This window comes from Gobius niger (genome assembly GCF_951799975.1).
Source record: "Gobius niger genome assembly, chromosome: 5".
Lineage (NCBI taxonomy): Eukaryota > Metazoa > Chordata > Actinopteri > Gobiiformes > Gobiidae > Gobius > Gobius niger.
The window spans coordinates 10,395,577-10,417,049 of NC_136856.1; the positions used below are offsets into that span (position 1 = coordinate 10,395,577).

Sequence of the window (21,473 nt, forward strand, 5' to 3'; positions counted from 1 at the left end):
TAGTATTTACTCTCACGGACAATTGAAAAGTAAAAAAATCGCCACTTGCTACGGCACCTGCAGTTGTGCGTATGGCCTCTATGGGCAAGAGTTACTCAGTACTGCTTTAAATTCAGTTATCGAAGTAAAAGGAGGTAAAAGTATTCACTTATTAAAGTAAAAGGATGTAAAAAAAAACATGTATTTAAGATGCAAGTTGGCAATTTAATACTCACTACTGCCACCTCAGGTCATACGTGTAACTGCAACTTCTATATTAAACTCGTGCATGACGGCAATTCAAACCTTTTGAGTGACAGTGCAGAATTTTAGAGGCAGTTGTGGTGAACATGTCTGGGCTCATTCTACACATTAAGACATTGCTGGAACATGTAGGGGGAGGAAAATACATAATCTTAACATTTTTAAACTCGTATTGTCCCTTTATTGAAACAATGCCACTGTGAATGTAATCAAAGTTGTAATCAAAGCTAAAGCCAGTCCAACGAAATACTAGAGCGCGTGGCCTTTTTCTTGTGGTGACTGTTCTTTTGGCAACTCAGCAGAAATACATTTTTATACAGCATAAACAAAATTATATGCCTACCGATACACATGTTTAGATATCAGTTCCTATTCTTTTTACCGAACCACTTTTAACCTTACTTACTTTTCAAACTACAATTTTCCAAGTCTAAACCACAGTCAATCTGGCACTGAATTTGACCTAAGGACCGTAAACCAGGACAAGGGAAATTTATTTTGGGGGGATTTGACTTTGGTTTCATGGAGTACCAAGCTGGAGATTGAGCCAAGCACTAACCCATCGCTAAACCAGGCCTTTCTTACTCCAAATTCAATCATGTCTATTTTTCAGATGTGTAGCTTAATTAAACGTATCTACACGTTTTTTTTTAGGTGCCATCAGTAGAAACTTGCGCACCGTCACTGGGACCCTCGCCACATACTGAAAACCCCTGTTATGGGAGTAAATGCTGGACTAAAGCCCCCTACTGGGCCCATGAGCAGCTTTATCCTGACCTGTCTTTCAGCATGGATTTGCCCCGACGCCGTGTGCAGCTCTTGTGTCAAACGGTCTTATGAGGAGAGAGCCGCGGGCAGCAGGGGATTTTCTGTTCAGGTCCTTAAAGCAGCATACCAGGGCTCAGCGATTGGCCCTAAAGGTTTTACCCCCTTCTCCGCAGCTTAGGGCAGCGTCAACTTCGAAATCTCCTCCAAAAGAAGATATCAAGGCACGCTGTCACATTAGTGGGATACTCAGCGCGTCCGTGCTCAGCAGCAGTGTTGCTTTTGTGGTTGGAGGAGATCTAGCGAGTCAGATAAACAGCATGTACTGATTCCATGTTTATAGTTTTGAAGTGCTGCACTTTCTGAAGCATAGTTTACAAATGTAAGAAGAAGAAATGTAGGCTGAGTCTTATCTCACTCATTTGTCATAATTACTTGGGCATATTGTGGATATACTGTACAGTACAGTTGTGCAGCTTTTTAACCAACCTTTAATCACAGTAATCAAAATAAGAAACATATCATTTTCAGCGTCAGACTTTGACATAATCACATAGGAATAAAAAATAAGGGAGAGAATACCTCTAGAATCCATATATATTCCTATTCAAATACTGTATTTGATCATGCTATTAACCTAAAATGTTTTAGAGATTTATAGATTTTAAGCCCTGCATTTAGCTTGACTTTGTGTTTAAAGGGGCGAGATGCAAGTTAGCCATTTTATGCTCACTACTGCCACCTCAGGTCATACGTGAAACTGCACCTTCTATATAAAGCTTGTGCATGACGGCACTTCGGACCGAATTAACACCTTTTTGAGTGACAGTGCAGGATTTTCGAGGCAGTTGTGGTGAACAGGTCTGAGCTCATGCTACACATCAGAACATGTAGGGGGAGGAAAATACATAGTTTTTACATTTTTAAACTCTGTATAGTACCTTTAAGTCAATCAAGTCAACCAAATTACTCACTTTTGATAATTATAGTATCATGTAACACTTAAATCGATTGACACTATTTCACCTGGTTTGCCCAAAACATCACATCACGGTTTAGATATGCGAGCTATTTATTGAGGAGCGACAGTCTCGTGAGAATTTGCGGCAAATTGTGTTACAAAATGTTTTTAGTTGCAAGACCAATGTCAAACCAGTTTTTTCAAGTTTCCAGGAAACCTTTATATCCTCTTTGTCAGTTTGCTAGAGCCAGTGAATTGAAGTATTTGATAAACAAGCAAAAACAAAACCCTTTTTAGGGAGTGGGCGGATGGGGTCTTTTCCAGAGCTGGCTGGTTAGTACTGGCTACACTTTTTGAAGTAACTATCTTTCAGTCATTTTATCACAGTGTATTCTGCTTGAGTAATAATAATGTGAAATCTCAGTACTCTTAAGCAGTAGGCTGTGTGATCGCCATTTTTTTTCTCTCGGTGGGTCAGTGGTTTAACTGGACATCCAGCACTGATGAAAAAAAAAGAAAAAAAAATGGCGCCTATGTATTGAGTCACAAAAGCTTCAACCTGACATATAAAAGATAAGTTTACATGACGTTAAATAATTAGCATTTGTATAATTTTGCTGTATTTTATCTTCTTGTGATTTTTATGGTCGTTTCTTAGGAAGAATACCCATTATTCCTAATTCCTAAAATACATTTGTGCATTTTGTGCAAGTGAAATAAAAAAAAAAATTGAACAGACAAGTATATACAGAAGAATAAAACAATAACAAAAAACAAAACAAACTACAACAGATGGCATAAATGCATTTCATATTCAATTGACTCTGTACATAACTTCAAATCATAACACCGCCGCCCAAGAAGTGACTTCCTGTTTCGATGCAGCACGCCAAAATAAAAGCACACAGCTTGTCTCATTGATTAGTTCAGCAGTTCAGCAAGAATATAATTAAATACACACATTTTAAGTGTTTTTGTCTGTTAATAGTTAGGCAGAAAGAAAGTTGAACTAATGAACGACTGAATTTATGAATAAAATTGTGCTTTTATTTTGGTGTGCTGGATCAAAGCAGGAAGTCACTTCTTGGGTGGCGTTGTTATGTTTGAAGTTATGCACAGAGTCAATTAGATACATATCTCAGTGTTCAGTCTCTGCTTTTGACTTCTCCTTGAGTAAGATATGAACGTAACTTTACTCTTACACACCTTTGTTCAAATCTTTGATAAAAAAAACAACCTTTCCAGCATACAGCAATTCCAGCTTTTTCTCATTACTCAATAAATAATGTGTAGTACAAATTAACACAGCCTTCTCCCATTTTTTTTTTCTATTGCAGGTTGTGAAAAAGCTCCACCAGTTCACGTACGACCTGTTCATCGAGGCCCAGGCGCTGCCGACCCGTGTGAACTTCCCCGAGATGATATCCGAGATCGTGAGCGTCCACGTTCCCAAAATCCTCTCCGGGATGGTCAAGCCTATCCTGTTCCACAACACGGCCTAATGGAGGACAGGCCATCTTCACTTTGACCTGATCCTCATCTATTACACATGCTACAGCTGTCCACGGCTTCAAACTAACGTGCTGAACCCGAAACACAGGTTATCATGATGTGAAAAAGAAAAACAAATAAGCTCTTTTTTTTTTTTAAACCTACATAGTAAATGGAGGGTACACTAAATTGTGGTTGCTCATCATCAGGAGGCCATTGAGATCATTCTTCCAGTCTGTTGTAATGTAATGATAATCCTACTCTTCTTAACACTGCCTGTTTGCTGTCCAATGTACTATTTCTGGAGATAAAAGCAAACTCATTTGGAAAAAGAAAAGTTGGGACAATGTTTAAAATATCAGAATGATTTGGGGGAGGGGGAGAGGGGCTTCACAAATTGTATGCATTATTCCTTTTATAACACTATAGTAGTTACCTAATGTGTAGATGACCAGGGGTTTTGTTCCTTAAACAAATGGGCTGGCTCTGAGGTTAAAGGGATGATTCAGGATTTTTGACATAGGGCCTCATTTCTTAGTTATCCAAATTGAATTTTGGCGATTTTTTTTTTAGTTTATGCAGCCCTTATATTTGAATAGTTTAGTGGTGCTAGGCTAGTGCGAGGCTAGCACATGTCTATGGTAACTAGTAGCCTTCATTAAAAACCTATTCAAAATCATGGGGTCGTCCTCCAAATGTTGCCATATCTGATTTGTAGAAAGCTCTTTTGTGAAACCCTCATGTGGTAATGCCAAACTACTGTAGATCCGGTAACCTAGCAGATCACTCCGCCGCTGCGTAGCTTACAACCAGGAAGCTAATGCTGCTCAAATATGAGTTCTTTTAAATGCAAAATGGTTATATTTCAAAAATTATTCAGTCAACACAGACATTTATATCGGTAGTCTGGTGTTATAAGTGCTTGGGTCAGACTGTTTTTAATGAAGGCTACTAGTTACCATAGACATGCACTAGCCTAGCACTAGCCTAGCACCACAAAACTCTTCAAATATAAGGACTGCTTGAATTAAAAAAAAAAAAAAACCTTCAGAAATCAACAACACTGCAAAACTAAGAAATAAGGCCCTATGTCAAAAATCCTGAAATATCCCTTTAAGTACGTGCCACTGAAAAATGCCTGAAGATAACTGCTTTCTGCAAATGCAACAGTACCTAGTTTACCCACTAGGGGAACACTGTCCTCAGTTTAGAAATCTATGCTGGTATAAACAAAATGTCAGATGTAAAAATTGATACGATACAAGTCTTTAGCCCCTGGACACATCATCAGAGCGCACTCGGGCAAGGTTTGAAATACTAGCCCTATGATTTCTTCAACCTCTGCCAGAAATAAATAATGACGTGCCTTCAAAGCGCTACACCGGAGTCATTATTGGCGGGTAAGGTCTTGTGGAAGTTGTAGGGGTGTTTTTCTTTCATGAAATGGCGCAGTTCGTAGAGTTATCCACAAAGAAATGTCAACAATCGAAGGGCTGGAGGTGGCCTTGGTACTGTAGGTAGAGAGAGAAAATCCCCTGTTGTGCCCGAGGTAAAATAATCTCAAGACCAGATTTGTGGTCTGTTGCATTTTCGAGCCATTTTTAAAGCACTGTTTATCCAATGTCCCAACTTTTCCAGGTTTTGCTTAGTCTTCACGATTCATCCCATACTTTTCGGCTTGCATTCTTCTACATGGGCTTCGGCAGAAACAGATCATCCAGTGGTTGTTAGCTTGTCTGTGCTGTGTATAGCTTTTCATTCTCAATCTTAACAAGTGAACAAAGTTGGGAAAAAAAAACAAAATGCATTGTTGTGGCATGCACTGAAGCCAGCATTTTTTGCCTTTTGAATCTTGAAATTTTCATTCATAAGATTAAAAAAAAGATAAGATAAAAAAAAAGAAAAAACAACGATGAAGCCAAAATGTTTATAGTGCCAAATTTTGACTGTACAGACTTCATGCACTAATGAATATTTATACATTTTCAAATTTGAATGAGTAATTGGGTTGTTTTGTCAACTTTTTTAGGCTTTGCTTTTGTGTCTTGAAGCATTTTGAACATATCATACGATGACAACTTTTCTACCCTTTTCTTAAAGTGAACTTTGTAAGCACTTTGCTGTGTGTGTGTCACAATGTACTATTCACTGCCAAAAAAACTGCTAAACGTCCATTTGAAAATAGTACTGTCTCTGCAATTTACTGCATCAATAAAAGATACGCATGATGATTACTCTGTCTCTCTGTCATTTTGTAACTAGAGGTACATTTTCACATTATTATAGCGCTTTTCTACCTTCAGAAGGCTCATAAAGGAACTCACCCATTCACACTCTCAAACACCACACATACACTGGAGGCAAGGGTAGAGAAGTGCCTTGCTCAAGGACACAACGGCACGGGATCTGAGCCGCTAACCGTCTGGTCACAAGAAAACCCAGTAACACAGTAGGCTTCATTGTTCTTCTGTTGTCTGACAGATATTCAAGTCTATAATAAATAAAAGGGGATTATTACAATTAGTACAATAAGACTGTGAAGTAACGCCAACTGTAACAAGTGAATTTCTCCTTTGTGAGATCAATAAAGATTTATCTTATCTTATCTTATTCATTTTCACTCTACACCCTCACACTCCAGACTGAGAAATGGCTAAATAATGACACATTTCATAAATAGTTCAATAACGTTGTGAATGTACACGCTCTTACTGGTGTGTTGAATGCAACATTACTGAAAGCAATTTGACTATATACAAACTCTCCTTCAAAAAATCATTTATTTCTGTAATTCAACTCAAAATGTGAAAGTAATATATGATATGGACTCATTACTGACAGTCCATTTTCAAAATCGTCTAATTCTATGATATTTTTAATTTGCTGAGCCATAATAATCAAAATAAAGACTATTTACTATTTTACAGTTTAAGTTGAATAACTGAAATGAATGCACTTTTTAGTCATATTCTAATTTTCCGAGTTTCACCTGTATAGAGCTACGCAGGCTATTGCAAAGTCTACAAATGTTGAAAACAACAAAACATCCCACTGCCATAGGTCCTTATTGTGGATGAAACTCGATAACCCTGTAGTTAAGACCCATACAAACACAGACATGCTTGAAATGCACGGAATGAATCTCCTGCATGAAATGTGCACTGAGGGGAATCTTGCATCGAAGCAAATCACCTTTTTTTTCTTCTATTTTCCACTCTTCCAATACTTATAAATAAAGCTGATAGGCTACTTGCATATCACTCTCAAATCTGTCAACGCTATTATGCACTTTAAAGTGTATCCCGGCCTTCACCCTGTCATGTAACAGATCTTCCTGCAGCGCACCATTGACCAGTCGATGTGAGAAACAGCTGCGGTTGCTTATCTCGATTTTGGAGCTGAACCATTCTGCTGTCAATGAGACGAACGCGAAGCTGTTTGCCTGTGTTTTGTGGCCATCTAGTGGTGATCAGGGGAAGTGCAGCGTGTTTAAATTGCTGGACTTCAAGGACGACATCTGGTGTATTCATCGTAATGTAATCGGACACAGGGAAATGAAGTGGCCACTCAGAGGAGGAGGAAGTACTCAGAGTCTGTCTGTCAAGTAAATGTATGGCACAAAATGATACTGCGCAGGTACAAGTGAGTAAAAGTAGCCTACGGAAAGTGTTACATGGTTAAATAAATGAATCTAAAGATAAGCTTGGGGCAACAAGGGCCTAGTAGTTGCAATGAGCTACACTGAGGACAAAGGACACAAATGTCCAATCAATCATTCACTTTTTATTTGTGTAGCGTCTTACAACAGCTTAAAGGTGCACAGGGGGCTTTTCAGAGTAAAACAAGAGTCACAAACATCAGTACAACATCAATAAATAAAAACACAAACACTAGAGGGAAACACTAAACCGCTGGTAAATAAAGACATTTCCAGCGTATTTCATAACCTGCATTGTAGCAAGAACAAATACAATGCCATTAAAATGTCCAATTGTATCCATAACTAATAATAATTAACTGCAAGGGAGTTATCCCACATTCTAATCTAGGACTCTCCCATTGCCTTTGAGGTAAGGGCTTTTTTCTGCAAAAGCACAACTACAACTACACTGTAAATTGCAACTGTATCCTTTACTTGAAATAATAATTAACTGCAAGAGATTTACCAAACTTCTGTCGCACTTACAAGGATTTGTCAGTATTGAATGCATTTAAGCTTGAAAAAGGGCTTTACTTGTTTTTCTTTTTATCCAGTACTCGGTTTGGGCAGCACGGTCGCGCAGCGGTTAGTGCTCGTGCTTCACAGCGAGAAGGTCCCGGGTCCGATTCCCACCAGGACGGGGCCTTTCTGTGTGGAGTTTGCAAGTTCTCCCCGTGTCTGCGTAGGTTTCCTCCGGGTACTCCGGTTTCCCCTACCACTAAAACATGTACAATAGGTTCCCCTCTGGGACAGATTCTTAATCTCAGTGGGACTATACTGGTTAAATAAAGGTCAATACAAAAGTACAACTTTTTCCCTCTGCTCCCCTCTCAGAGGAACTTGACAGTCTAGTAATCCCAATTTACAAAACCAAGTAACTTCTGTTGCTCGGGATTGTTGCAGGTCATATGTCACATGTGCTGTAGATAAAAAGTAAAACAAGCAAAGCCCTTTTTCAAGCCTAAATGTATTCAATACTGACAAATCCCAGTAGGTGGGACAGGATTTTGGTTAATCTCTTGCAGTTACTTATTATTTCAAGTAAAGGATACAGTTGCAATTTACAGTGTAGTTGTTGTGCTTTTGCAGGAAAAAAGGCCTTACCTCAAAGTCAATGGGAGAGCCATATATTAGACTTATAGATTGACTTATTTTATATATCTATGTTTTTTTAATATCTGTTGTGCTCTCAAGATGCTTACTACTACAAAGAGGTTACACAAGTCATATGGAAATAGCATTAGTTAACTCAGCCTGTAATATAACATTATAATAGCTCCTGATTTATGTTCCTCGCGTACAATTGACAGCCTGTCTCCACTCACCCCACGTTTACAATAGTCTGGAGGTATATTTTTAACAGTAGGGTGTTTTCCTTGTCATACAGTCCATTTTAAAAGCGCGAATTGTAAAAAGCAGTGTCCGTGACCCCTGCCGCTATACTCCCAGTCCCATTTCCTGGACTAAGTCTTTCAACAACTATTTGTCCCTCTCATAAATGAATCCGAGCTGAACGAGCCTTGAAAGACACGCTGAAATATCACTTATTTCTAAATATATTCCCCGCTCGCTTTAAAGGGGACGTCGTCTGGGAGGTTTTGCCGCGATCAAAAATGCATGTGTTGATGTAGGCATTTGAACTCGAGTCTGGAGTTGGTGTTTCATTGGATTTCTCTGTCTCTAACTCTCGCATGTATAAATATTGCATGCGTTACTCTCAGAGAAAGGGGAGTTCTCTTGTCAGAAGCTAAAACGCGAAGCCTGCAAACATCCGAAGTTTAAATGGGATAATGTGCAGAACGTCCATGAAAAATTAAACAGGCCATAGTGCAAAATATATCTCCTTTTATTTTACATCTGTGTCATCTCTAAATGTCAGACTGTGAGCGTGTCTTCTGCGAACATTCTCATGTTTTTTGTTCTTTTAAAGGGAGGGCCTTTTTAAAGTGCAATGCATCAGCGTTAGAAAGCAGCAGTAACAGCAGTCGTAGTAGAAGTAGCCGGTACAGAAGCTACAGTAGAAGAAGAGGTGGGTTTCAGTACAGTGTGATGAAACGACTCCATTATGCTGTTGCTTCACAAAGTACACACACACTTGAGTAAATTCAATACCTAATTCCAAGTAGGTAGTTGCATGAGAGGTAGTTGCAGTAATATCAACATGCATTAGCAGGCCCGCCTTAATGTACCCATAGGCCCCGGGGCTTAAACAGAATTGTAGCCCGCCCCCCCTCAGCGCATACCCTAACCCTAACCTATAACCCTATCCCTAAGTCTCACAAAAACCCGAACCCTGCTACTCCTACATGTATCCCTCTGGGCCAGGTAGGGAAGGCCTACTCCAGGTACACACATAGGAGCTTAGCACAATCATTGCATACGGTTAGTCATGCCACAAAGTGAAGTGATTGACATGAATATCAACAAATCACCCTCCCCCCCCCCCCCCCCTCTAATTCTGATAGGCCCTTAACTATGGTAGGCCCCTGGGCTCCAGCCCCTACTAGCCCAAGTTTTAAAATATGACCACTCTGCAAATACTAGCCATCTACTAAAAGGTTCACTACATTTACCATGTTATTCTAGGGGAAAAAACCTCTATATGTATCAGCAGAAATACATTTACTATAAAACTATATAATAAAATGTTCCTCCACTTTACTAAACTGTCGCTCTTTATCCACATTGTGTTATAATACGCAAAACCAATCATTTTGAGTTCATCCCTTAATACTAGAATTTAGCACTAAAAATGTAAAATGTACTGTAAAAAAGAATAAGAGGGAGAGACTGTGATATGACCTGCTTTATTTTTTATTTTTTTCAGGAGTGTTAAATTCATACATTGTGCATTTGAGCCGTTACACCCCCTCCTTTGCTCTGCTCAATGTACAAAGTAAATCCTGACATTTCGGTGACAGGAACATCAATCCCCTCAGGCCAAACTGCTTAACTTTTGTGTAAACAAGAAGAAAAACTCATTAGCATGTTTTGTGGTTTGAAAACACGGTTTTGTCCCCTCCAGTGGTATAAGGTCATCGCAGCTGTCTGATCTGGTGTCAAAGCAATGAAACGGTGGATTTCCTAAAACACCATGATCCAAACGCCTCCAGTCAATTCTGAGTATCCCGGCTCTGCTCTGAAGGGGCCCAGCCAGCTGCATACATATGTCAATTGTATAATATTACAACTACTAAAACTACAAATACTACTGACGTGACACTACTGCTATTACTACTGTACAGTAATTTCCCATTTTATGAATATTACCAAACCAGTAGCTCATAAATATCGACTTCACTTCAGTATACATATATTGTGTTACTGGCTGACTAAGTTTAATGCAACAATTAAAAGTACTTCTACAACTACAATTACCACAATCCTACCACTAGCTGGATCACAATAAAATATACTTAAAAAGTTGAGCCAATAAAAAAAAAAAGAGGTCAAGTGACTATAGTGACTGGTCCTCTCTTAAGTTTCCGTTGAGCTTGAAAAGTTAAACCATAACCCTTTTTTTACACATTAATTTAAAATAGCTAGTTATCCAAACTCATTTCTAATTTCCTAACACATTTCTTACAGTCTTCACAGAGATGAGTTGCATCTCTGTTGTGACAACTTCCAGGGAGCAATACTGTCATAATGTAAACAAAGTAGCTGATTGTTCACAATCTATTTAAAAGGTTTTACAATTAGCTGCAAAGGTCACAAATGTCCCCTTTCATAATGACAAAACTAATTTCTTTGCACCACTATAAAAAAAGTAAGGTATGGGCCATTTAAAAGTTCAATCAACTTGGAAATGCTTTGCAGGGAGTACTTACTTAACTTTGTATGTTGACCCAACTTTTTTGTTCTTTTTAACAGTGAAGGCAACCTGAAACAACCTAACATTATAATTTTACTGTATACTCTACAATTCACAGAACTTTTACATATATTTTTTTCAGTTTATTTATCCTTTATTTGTACAGGTTTGTCCCTTGAGACTCAATGTCTCATTTACAAGACAGACCTGCTTCATCAATTATCAATTATAAACAGCTCAGAAAGTAAAAATACAACCTTTTTACAAATAAATTAAAAATACAAACAATTAACAAATACATTTTAATATGGCTAAAAGATTCTAGCTAAAACAACAGCAATTTCCGACTGATAGTAATGACAAAACTCATTTCTTTCCACCACTATAAAAAAAAAAGACCCTGCAAAACATTTCCGAGTTGATTCAACATTTAAATGCCCATAACTTACTTTTTTATGGCAAGGTATGGGGCACTATAAAAAAGTAAGGTAAGGGGCATTTAAAAGTTGAATGAACTCGGGAATGCTTAGTAGGGAGTTACTTGACTTTGTCTGTTGACTCAACTTTTTTGCTCTTTTTCTTTTTTACAGTGAATGCAACTGGAAACAACATAACATTATAATTCCACTGCATAGTCTACAAGTCACAGAACTTAAATATTCTTTTCAATAATAAAAATACAAACATTTTACAAATACATGTTAATATAAAAAAAGGATTCTAGTTAAAACAACAGCAATTTCCTACTGACAATTATGACAAAACTAATTTCTTTCCACCACTATAAAAAAAAACAGCAAAAAAGTTGAGTCAACGTGCAAAGTTAAGTAACTCCCTGCAAACCATTTCCACTATAAAAAAGTAAGGTAAGGGACATTTAAAAGTTGAATGAACTCGGAAATACTTAGTAGGGAGTGACTTAACTTTGCATGTTGACTCAACATTGCTCTTTACAGTGAATGCAAAACAACCTAACATTATAATTTTACTGCATACTCTACAAGTCACAGAACTAGTATGACTCCTGCTGCTGCTACTGCTGCTACAACAAAAACAACTACTATGACTATGTTACCACCGACAATAACATCTAGCAGGCTACATCAAGCGCTGCTACCATTATTGCTACTATATTGCTGCCACTTAACCAGCAAAAACAAGCAAGTCATATCCCATGTTGTGGTTTCCAAACACAATCCTCCCCCTCCCTCCTCCCCCTCCCATCTGATCTGGTGTCAAAGCAATAAAACGGTGGATTTCCTAAAACACCCTGCTCCCCAGTCGGGTCCCCAAGCCGCCGCAGCTCAAGGCACCGCTATCCCACTCTGGGCTCGCTGCGCCCGGGCCCGAGCAGCTGCATGCGCCTGTCTCTCTGGATCTCGACGCTATCGGATATCCACTCCACCTCCTCCTCCCCGAGACCATTACACAGGCCTCTTTATGCCGTGCTAAAAGCTGCTCATGTTCGAACTCTCCCGGGAACAGCTCCTTAAAAACACGCGGGCGGATGAGAGGCGCTGTCTGGTAAAATATTAATAGGAACTTAATTGGTTGTTAATGGACTGGGTGCTTGGGTGTAGGACTCATTCTCCATTTAGATCAAGCCAAATAGTCAAACAAGCCATCCTGGGGTGTCCTCTTACCAGCTTTCTAATTGTTTGCCGGTCACTCTAGCCGTGAGTTGCGGTAACCTTACTCAAGTTTTATGAGAGGGGGCTTGCGCGCCGTCGCAGTCTGCCCTCCACGAGCTGGCAGTGTTAAGGTCAAGTTACATTAACAACTAATGTCTTTTTAATTTTACGTTATCGCCTCGAGTCGGAAGGTCGGCGAAAGTTTAGTTTGAGTAATTTAGTTCGTCAAAACAAAAGGTGCTTTAAAGCGATACTTAGAGATAGGAAAAAGGTGGTTTCCTTTCTCCGCTGTAGGTCAGAGCTCTCGCAGTGTGAAGAATGGACGAAGTGGAGAATATACAGTTGGCTATTACTGAACACTGTGAGGAGTGAGGAGACTTGATTGTTTTCCCCTTCCTAAACTTCAATTGAAAAAAGGTGAAAAAGTTGATCCAAGTAGTTTTTATTCCTGGTAAAGGCCTCTGCTGTGTTGTTATTTCACCTCTTAACTATATAATAGCTGGGTGAATAAGTAAATGGTAAGTAAACATATTTTAGAAAATGTAATGTATGTTTCAGGGACCCCAGTTAAAAGCCAGTGTTTAGTTGTGAAAATAAATAAAAGAATCAACAGGAAAAAAAACAAAAATCACAATTCTATTTTTCCCCAAAATTACTTTTTGCCAGTAACAAATAACAATAAAAACGCACATTTAAAAAAAAATAATGAAAAGGTGAATTATGCGAATATGTAAACATTAAAAAAGGATGTTAGCCTTGTAATTACAGATATACAGGTGCTCGTCATATAATTAGAATATCATGAAAAAGTGCTTCTACTTCTGTAATTCAACTTAAAATGTGAAACTAATACATGATGTAGACTCATTACAGACAAAGTGAGATATGTCAAGCTATAAGCTTTATTATAATTATGGCAGTAAAAATAATAAAGGCTATACATATCTGACTTTGCCTGTAATGAGTCTATCTTATATTAGTTTCACAGTTTAAGTTGAATAACTGAAGTAAATGCACTTTTTCATGATATTCCAATTATATGACGAGCACCTGTAGTAGTGAAAAAGTAATAATAAGGATAAAAAGGAACAGAATTTTTTGAAGTAAAAAAGAAAGTAGTGCTTGTGCATTAAATCCCAAACAATTAAGTGTAAATGTCATAATGCGAATCATAATAATAATATGCACAAATGCGAATAATAAAGCTTAGTTTAACAACACTCATGAGCAAATGAAAGAGACAGAAAAGGAAATAAAAGAAAGTTCACCATCATAACTATTTTTGCTTGTCTTGCTTCTCCTGTAAAGTTCTACACTTTAATGAAATCCTTCCATACGTCTACCTCTTAACACAGATATGTATAGCTGATGTATGCCCTATGTTTGTATTGGTTGTAATATATATATATATATATATATATATATATATATAATTACTCCAGTCGAGTCTGGGAAACTCCCTTTAAGCCTGTAAGAGAAATGGTAAAAGGAGTGAAGTGAACAGGAGTACAGAGTGAGAGAGGCCATTATGACTGCAGCCTCCGGGCAGTCCCAGCGGATCAGGCATTTGTCTTCAACCAAAGTATGATTTATTTTTCCAGGGTTATGTTTGTCACCGCGCTCCGAAAAGGACTTTTGGAAACGGCTGCAACGAGAAGCACGAACGGGGCGAAAGCACAGCCCGGACGGCCGTTCTTTGGTTACATTGTTTTGCGATGCTTTTCAGTGTTCATTAGGTTGAGTTAATTATATTTTTGCGGCTAATTTGCAACATGGACGACGGCTGGAAAAAGCAAGACAAAATATTTAAAGGATCAAGTAACTACACCCGGTTGCAGTAAGTGGTAGTAGTTGCTGAAGTAGTAGAAGTTGTGCTGTGTAGTGTCGAAGTTCTTTTCTACTTTTGTGAAAAAAGATATAAAGGCAGACACACTTTATGGCGCCATTAGTGTTGAAATGAGCCGATATACTGTATTGTACCAGTATTATTGTCACAGTTTGGATATATTATATTCGGAATATGCACATTCATTGGTGGGACAGTGTGCAGTGAAATGTGTATTTGTAATACAATTGCAAACAAGAAGAATATCCACAATGTAAAGAGCAGATCACACAGAATTATTACGATTACAAAATATGATAAATGTCTCTAAAGATATAAGCAAAATATACACAATGTAGTATTTAGGATGAATGGTATTTTCAATGGCATAAGGGGTGATATATTGTTAGTGTTAGAACAGATAGAAAAAGTATTGTATGAAGTTAAATAGTGGAGGTAGAGCTGAAATCTGTACTAGTAGTAGTAGTAGTAGTAGTAGTAGTAGTAGTAGTAGTAGTAGTAGTAGTAGTAGTTTTCAAGCTAAATTGTTGTTTAATTTTTTATAGTAGCAAAAAAAAGTATGTTTGTATGAAATTTTAAAAGATTCTAGATTCAGTCTGTACCTTTGTCTGTACCTTTGTCTACTGCATATACGTATGTGGCTCAAACTAAATATCCGAGTCAAAGTATTACAAGTAGGCTTGTTGTGACACAGATGAAGGCAGTACACATCATTTTATTGAACATAGTTTTGTTGAGTTCACATAAAAAAAAAACAATTGAACACTTTCCTTTCTAAGAAAGCTTTTGGCTGATGAATTTTCAGGTTTTCCATCTTTTTTATTTCCTTCCTACTTCATGACGTTTCTCCTATTGTTTAATTCACTCACGCACTTTGTGATTCTTATCTGTGAAATTATAAATAAACTTTACTTACTTACTTCTGTATAACTCCAGCCATTCTATCTCTACAAATACGACTACTATTACACAAAGAGAAGCACTTTTCCACCCACAGTTGATATAATTGTACCTATTTTGACAGTAAATATACTTTCATTAACCAGCGCTGTTTTTAATCAGCTTTTCATTTTTAAACACTTTTGAAACACTACTTTTAAATCAACTTGGAGCAACAGTGCTCCTTCCACCTCTGCTAATTCATCAACGGGACGCTGTGCTGATGATTAGGAGAGAGAGGGGGGAAAAGAGAGAGCTCGGTGGGAGGAAGAAGGGAAAGCTGTGGTTGTATCATGTTCCCTCCACTGGGTGTAGATGTAGTCTTAGATTTCTCTGTGGGTTGCTGATTAACTGTGTGTGTGAGTATGTGTGTGTGTGTGCGCGTGTTTGTGTGTGTGTAGTCCTTTTTGTGTGCTTCAGATTGTGTGTTTGCGAGCGAGAGGAGGGAGTGCGCACCAAGGAGGAGACCAACTTCGTCTTTAATTTCCCCCAGCTCCCCGAATCACACCCCCGCGCCGCTCTGTTTTTATTGGAAGCGAGACCAAAAAACAGCCGAGTGTTTATGACGCATTAAAACATTGCCCGGGAACTCGAGTGTGTGCAATTGTAAATCTATACATTTGGCTGCGTCCTGCTCCCCCCCAAACACCCCCCTCTCTCCTGCAAGAACGAGAATTAATTTTTTTACAGGCGGATTTGGTGTGTTTTACAAAGAGCGATGATTGTAATGTGCCGTGAAATCGTGTTTATCATCTTGATGTGAGGGTAAAAAGAGAGAGAGTGAGAGGGGGGGGGGGGGGGGGGGGGGAGACTTTGTGCGTCAGGAGAAAGAAGAGAAATGGCAGAGCGGAGGCACATTAGAAAGTGGATAGCCCTGCGGTGCATTTAGGGGCTGGCTTAAAAGTACTTTTTGACATTTCTCAAGAAAGGACTTATAAATGACCACAAGGACAATACAACGCCGTGTTAGAAAAACACTGCCTCTTATACAAGTCACAAAAACTGACTTGTTTCCATACCGCTCCTGTGTCCTTGGGCAAGATATTTCAGCCACAACTGCGCAGAATAACAAAGTGTCTGTCATTAAGTGTGACTTTAAGGGGAGGAAAATGTGATATGTCTCATTACAGCAGAAGTTTTCAACCAGTAGCTCCTCATAAGTTGCCTTTATACATAGAGTGGGTAAAATTTGATTTCTGTCTTGGCGTCACAAAGATGGATGTCTATTATTGCACTGAATTGTAGAGATATTTCTTTCACTTAAAGGAACAGGCCACCGTTTTTACATACTGAGATATGTTCTTACCTGAGCTTAGACGAGTTGATGCGTACCTGTCTGGTCTTTGTGCGTAAGCTTAGTCACGCACAACAACCAAAGATGCTGTTAGCATTTAGCCTCTCCCAGTATATTCCTATGGCTCCAAATGGGGGTAAAGTTGGAAGCTACCAAGCTCTTCCACGGGCACGCACAAGGACCAGACAGGTACGCATCAACTCGTCTAAAATCAGGTAAGAACATATCTCAGTATGAAAGAACTGTGTGCCCTCAGTCACACAAAAAGACCAAAGATGTTGTTAGCATTTGGCCTCTCCCAGTATATTCCTATGGCTCCAAACAGGGGTGAAGTTGGAAGCTACCATGCTCTTCCACGGGCACACACAAGGACCAGACAGGTACGCATCAACTCGTCTAAGCTCAGGTAAGAACATATCTCAGTATGGAAAAAGGTGGCCATGCACTTAGAGGAGACATCATGGGTGCCTTCATGGTGCCTATGCTGTGTTTTCTGCAATTGCAGCCCTCGCCTGGGTCAAAACAAATGGAATTACCGTTGGAAATCCGCGGAAACATCAAGGCTCCACCAGTGTCTCGAACATCCCCCAGATGTACTTGGCCCGTAAGCAACAGACCACACTCCACCGCCTCAGGTCATGCAGAGGAGGCTTCAGAGCTGCAATGCTGCACTGTGGTCTGGAAAGCAGTTCTCAGCGTGAGCTCAAGGATCCATCACAAACTGCGGACCACACATCGAGCAACTGCCCAAAACAGCAGCCGACAGAGCTGCCTGTCTGAGAACATACACCAGAAGAAGACAAATGAGCACATCGAGCACCATTTAGGTGACGTAAAGGAAACTACATTAGTTTAGACTTATTGATCCAAAACTCTGCACCAGATTACCTACATCAACTCTACAATTTGGTCCCAAAGTAGCCAAACTTGAAAAGATTCTGAATTTCTGATTTCAATTTCTGGTAAAATACAGTTCACATGTTGCAGGGGGCAGTGCAGCAGCGGCAAAAATGCAATCGAGTTACTTACTGGAGTAGAAGTAAAACGTTGTAACCTTTAAATACCACTCTTGACATTGCAATTTATTCAAAGTCAGACGTTAATGCAATTCATCAATGCCCATTATTCCTATGACTGTTACCACTGGCACCGCCGCTAATATAGCCTGCCAAAAATATTTGTCGTCAATGCAGCATAATATAACTTGGCTTGCATTTTGGGGGGGAAAATGCACATGAAATTCCATATTACCCTAATGCCCACTTGGACTAAAGAATGGGTGAAGAAAAGCACATTACCTTGTATTACCACGGGCCTGTGTTGTGAAATGTTAATGATGTACAAAGGGACAATACAACCCCTGTGCAGGTGATTATTTCTGAAGGAAAGCACCAGCCGCCTCTTTACCTGGAGAGACATTAGCTGCTTCTAATTACCCTAAATATCTTTCTTCCATAAGAAATGCTTCAGAGATCTGACAGCGGCCAGCGCTTTTTTTCCGAAGGCGTTCCCCCAGGTCTCGCTTTCTCTCTCATTCTCTCTCATTCGTGCTACGCTTTTCTGTCTTGATCATTGCCTTTGCTGCTTCCTGGTGCTTTTTCTTCCTCTGCACTCAATTTACCCCCCCTCTCCCCTCCCCCCCTCTCTCCTGTTCCTCCTATAGCATTATATTTCTCAGCAGCAGGGCACCACTGGCTGTGACAGTCGGAGTCTGCCATGTTTCTGTCTCATCACTGTGTTCCTCTTGGAGTCTTATTTTCTTCAGATTGCCGACAAAATGCGCTCAGACGCCTTACACACATAAGCACTTACATAGTCCATTTGAGCTAAAACTGGGTACAACACAAACTTGTTTCGTGGCGTTTCTTAAAGCCGCACTATGGAACGTTTAACCCAGCAAGCAACGTGCAATTATGTACACATTTATGTCATTACGGGAGCTCTTATTGTTGGAAAAAAAACATGACTCCATGCTGTTCAGTCAAGTGCTTATGAGCCCCGGTTTGTAGAAAAGATACAATAGTTGCTGCTTTGTTTTGACTACAAGTATAAACATGAGGCTGAACATTGAGAACTCTTCTAATGGCTTTATTTAGCAGAAATAGCATTGGTTGCATGTTTGTTTATAGCTTTATCTTTATTTAGTCACATAACCTTTCTATTAAAGCAGCACTAAGTAACTCGTGCCCCCAGAGGCCATTAGCGTCACTGCAGGTGTCGTAGCATGTTGCGTTTTTTTGCTCATAGAGTAAATACTACACAGACAGAAACGACAAAGGGAGAGAGGGATATTGTACAGCCAATTACACAATGGAGATATTTCTTTTCACTCAAACTTGGCTGTAAATACTGTTTAAGTGGTGCTAGCCCGCTGTTAGTTTTGCCTGTTAGCCTGTTAGCTTTTTCTTCGTGATTCTATTAGTGTGTAGTGCGCCTCCGACCCGCAGGCAGCAAAGTTGCAATTGTGGTTTTCTGGCCAGAGACACCAAGGGCAGATGAAAGACCCTCCAATCATCCCATTAACACTTGTATTACCCCCAGAGGGACTATGGAAAGGATTTATTAAGAATAATGTCTTACACTTGTAATGCGCTTTAAAAGCCTGTATTACCAAGTTTCTCAAAGCGCTACACTGTCGTCATTCTTCATTCACTCCATAGTCGATGATGGTAAGCTACTGTTGTGGCCACAGCTGCCCTGGGGTAGACTGACGGAAGCAAGGCAACCAGTCTGCGCTGTCGGCCCCTCCGACCACCTCCAACCACTCACTCACACACCACATTCACCCAGGCTTCCCGTGGTCCCAAACGGTCTCCCATCCAAGTACCAACCAGGCCCTTACCTGCTTAGCTTCCGAGGTCTGATGGGATTGAGCATGGCAAAGGGAGTATGGCCACGGATTTATTAAGGTAAACAAGTTACTTAGTACTGCTTTTAGCCAGGGGTTTTCAATCGTTTCAGGCCACGATAAATCACACGATAAACAACTGAGGACCCCTTCTGTAGAATGTAATTAGCGTTTATAATAATTTAAGTTCTGGTTTAGTCTGCACTTTAGAAGTGCAAATTCATGCTAAAAAATGATTGCCCTGCCGTCTCCCGAAATAACTCAGGAGTTAAGAAACAGGCTCTGTCTGGTTTAATGATGTTGGCGTAGATGCTTCATTTTTATATAGATTCATTTACTAAAATATGCTGTTTCTAATCAAAAATACATCAAATACAATGTAAGAAATGTAAAAAAAAAAGTATAAAATCATCTTGCGACCCCCATTTCAGAGTCCCACGACCCGCACTTTGGGAACCACTGTATTAGGCTGAAAAAACAGTGCTTTGAACAGCCATTTGCTACTATCAACATCATTCATTGCATATTGAGTTCTCCTAAAACACTTAGTTTATTTAGTTGTGTTTTTTTTTAGTATTTCTTTTAAACTGTGCAGATCCTTAAATTTAGAATTTCACATGATATGTATTTCAGAGAGTATTCTCTGAATAGTGGTGTGATTGGTTTTCCTTTCCAAAATCATCTGGTTGAAAAACACAGCACGTTGTCTCACAGTATCCCATTATACACTGCCTGGCCAAAAGTAGCCAATCAGCAAGACCCTCGCACAAGATAATTACTGTATATTCAGAAAGAGCTTGTGCCCAAAGCGAGAGGTCAATGGACTGCTTGGATCAACTCAATGACCCGGTTACTACGTCAATGGATTGTTTTTCCCTTAACTGAGGTAATGCTAATAGAAACTGATGGAAGCCGTAGTACTTGTGCCCAAAGCAAGTGGTCTGCTGAATACCTGAATTATTCAAATGACAATCAATCATTATGTTTATGTAAAACACAAAAAGTTGCCGCACAGGGCTTTCCAAAAATTGCTGAAAAGAACAAACAAAAAATCGAGACAGACATCAGTGAAAAGAACGAGCAAATGACAACAGTGAAGCAGCAGATGGATAATTGTCCCGGTGGGCGTCCCCTGTCCTCAGTCTTTCCTCCTCTCTTCGCATTGTTCTTTCAATGGATGTATTCCCCCTGTGGTAATAGTAGAGGCAGTATTTGTCTGTACCACTGACTGTTTTTGAGCAGAGCACCTTTAGTGACACTGCGGTCTCTATCCCCCGCTCCTTGCCTCTCTGCTTCGTTGTGCTTGTGTTATTAGTCCGCAGTCTCACCGTGCGACTCGCTCCCTCTCGTTTCTCAGGCCAAACTCACACTGACAGCTCCACCCCAGTTCTCATTTGCAGCCATCACGGGGCAGATTTCCCGCCGCGCCGTGCCGTCTGCCCCTGATGGATGCCACGGCGACTCTGCCTGACCCTATATTACCGTGTGTACTTGCAACATGTACCTCATTCGTCTCTGTCTACATGCATGTGTGTGTAGTGCCAGTCAGATCTAATCTCCCATGCAATATTTCATGTTATTATAACCTTTGTTCTCATTCGCAGTGCGCTTAAAGATTAAAGCTGTGTGTGCAATGCATGAAGTATCTGCAAATATGTTATATCTATTATACTGCAAGGAGGGTCAGTGGTTAGAGCACTCATCCACTCCACAGATCCAGAAGTCAACAGTTCACCAGGTGGAGTTTGCAACTTCTCTCTGTGTCTGAGAGCCTTAAAGGTGTATTATGTAACTTTGAATATGAACATTTTTACTGCAGAATGTCCATAATGGTCCTGAAGAAAGCAGCTTTTTAAAAGTAAACAAACAGCTAGCTTATGAGCTTAAGAAGTTTGAGACCTACACATTTCTTCTTCTGAAACACTGAAGAGGCACCAAGAG

The 21,473-nt window shown here is 39.6% G+C and overlaps 2 protein-coding genes across 2 annotated transcripts in view; one reads left to right on the top strand and one right to left on the bottom strand.

Moving 5' to 3' along the window:
- Positions 1-3,944, top strand: part of LOC306962859 (progesterone receptor-like) — a 43,846-nt gene extending 39,902 nt beyond the window's left edge. The window contains exons 9-10 of the mRNA XM_079556207.1: positions 3,307-3,808; positions 3,846-3,944. Of these exons, the coding sequence (XP_079412333.1) occupies positions 3,307-3,471 (165 nt within the window). The 3' untranslated portion in view covers positions 3,472-3,808; positions 3,846-3,944. The remainder of the gene's footprint in view (positions 1-3,306; positions 3,809-3,845) is intronic.
- Positions 3,945-17,723: 13,779 nt separating this feature from the next.
- efnb1 (ephrin-B1) overlaps positions 17,724-21,473 on the bottom strand; it is a 287,394-nt gene continuing 283,644 nt past the window's right edge. The window contains exon 6 of the transcript XR_013792867.1: positions 17,724-17,738. The gene's annotated coding sequence lies outside the window, so the exon portion shown is untranslated. The remainder of the gene's footprint in view (positions 17,739-21,473) is intronic.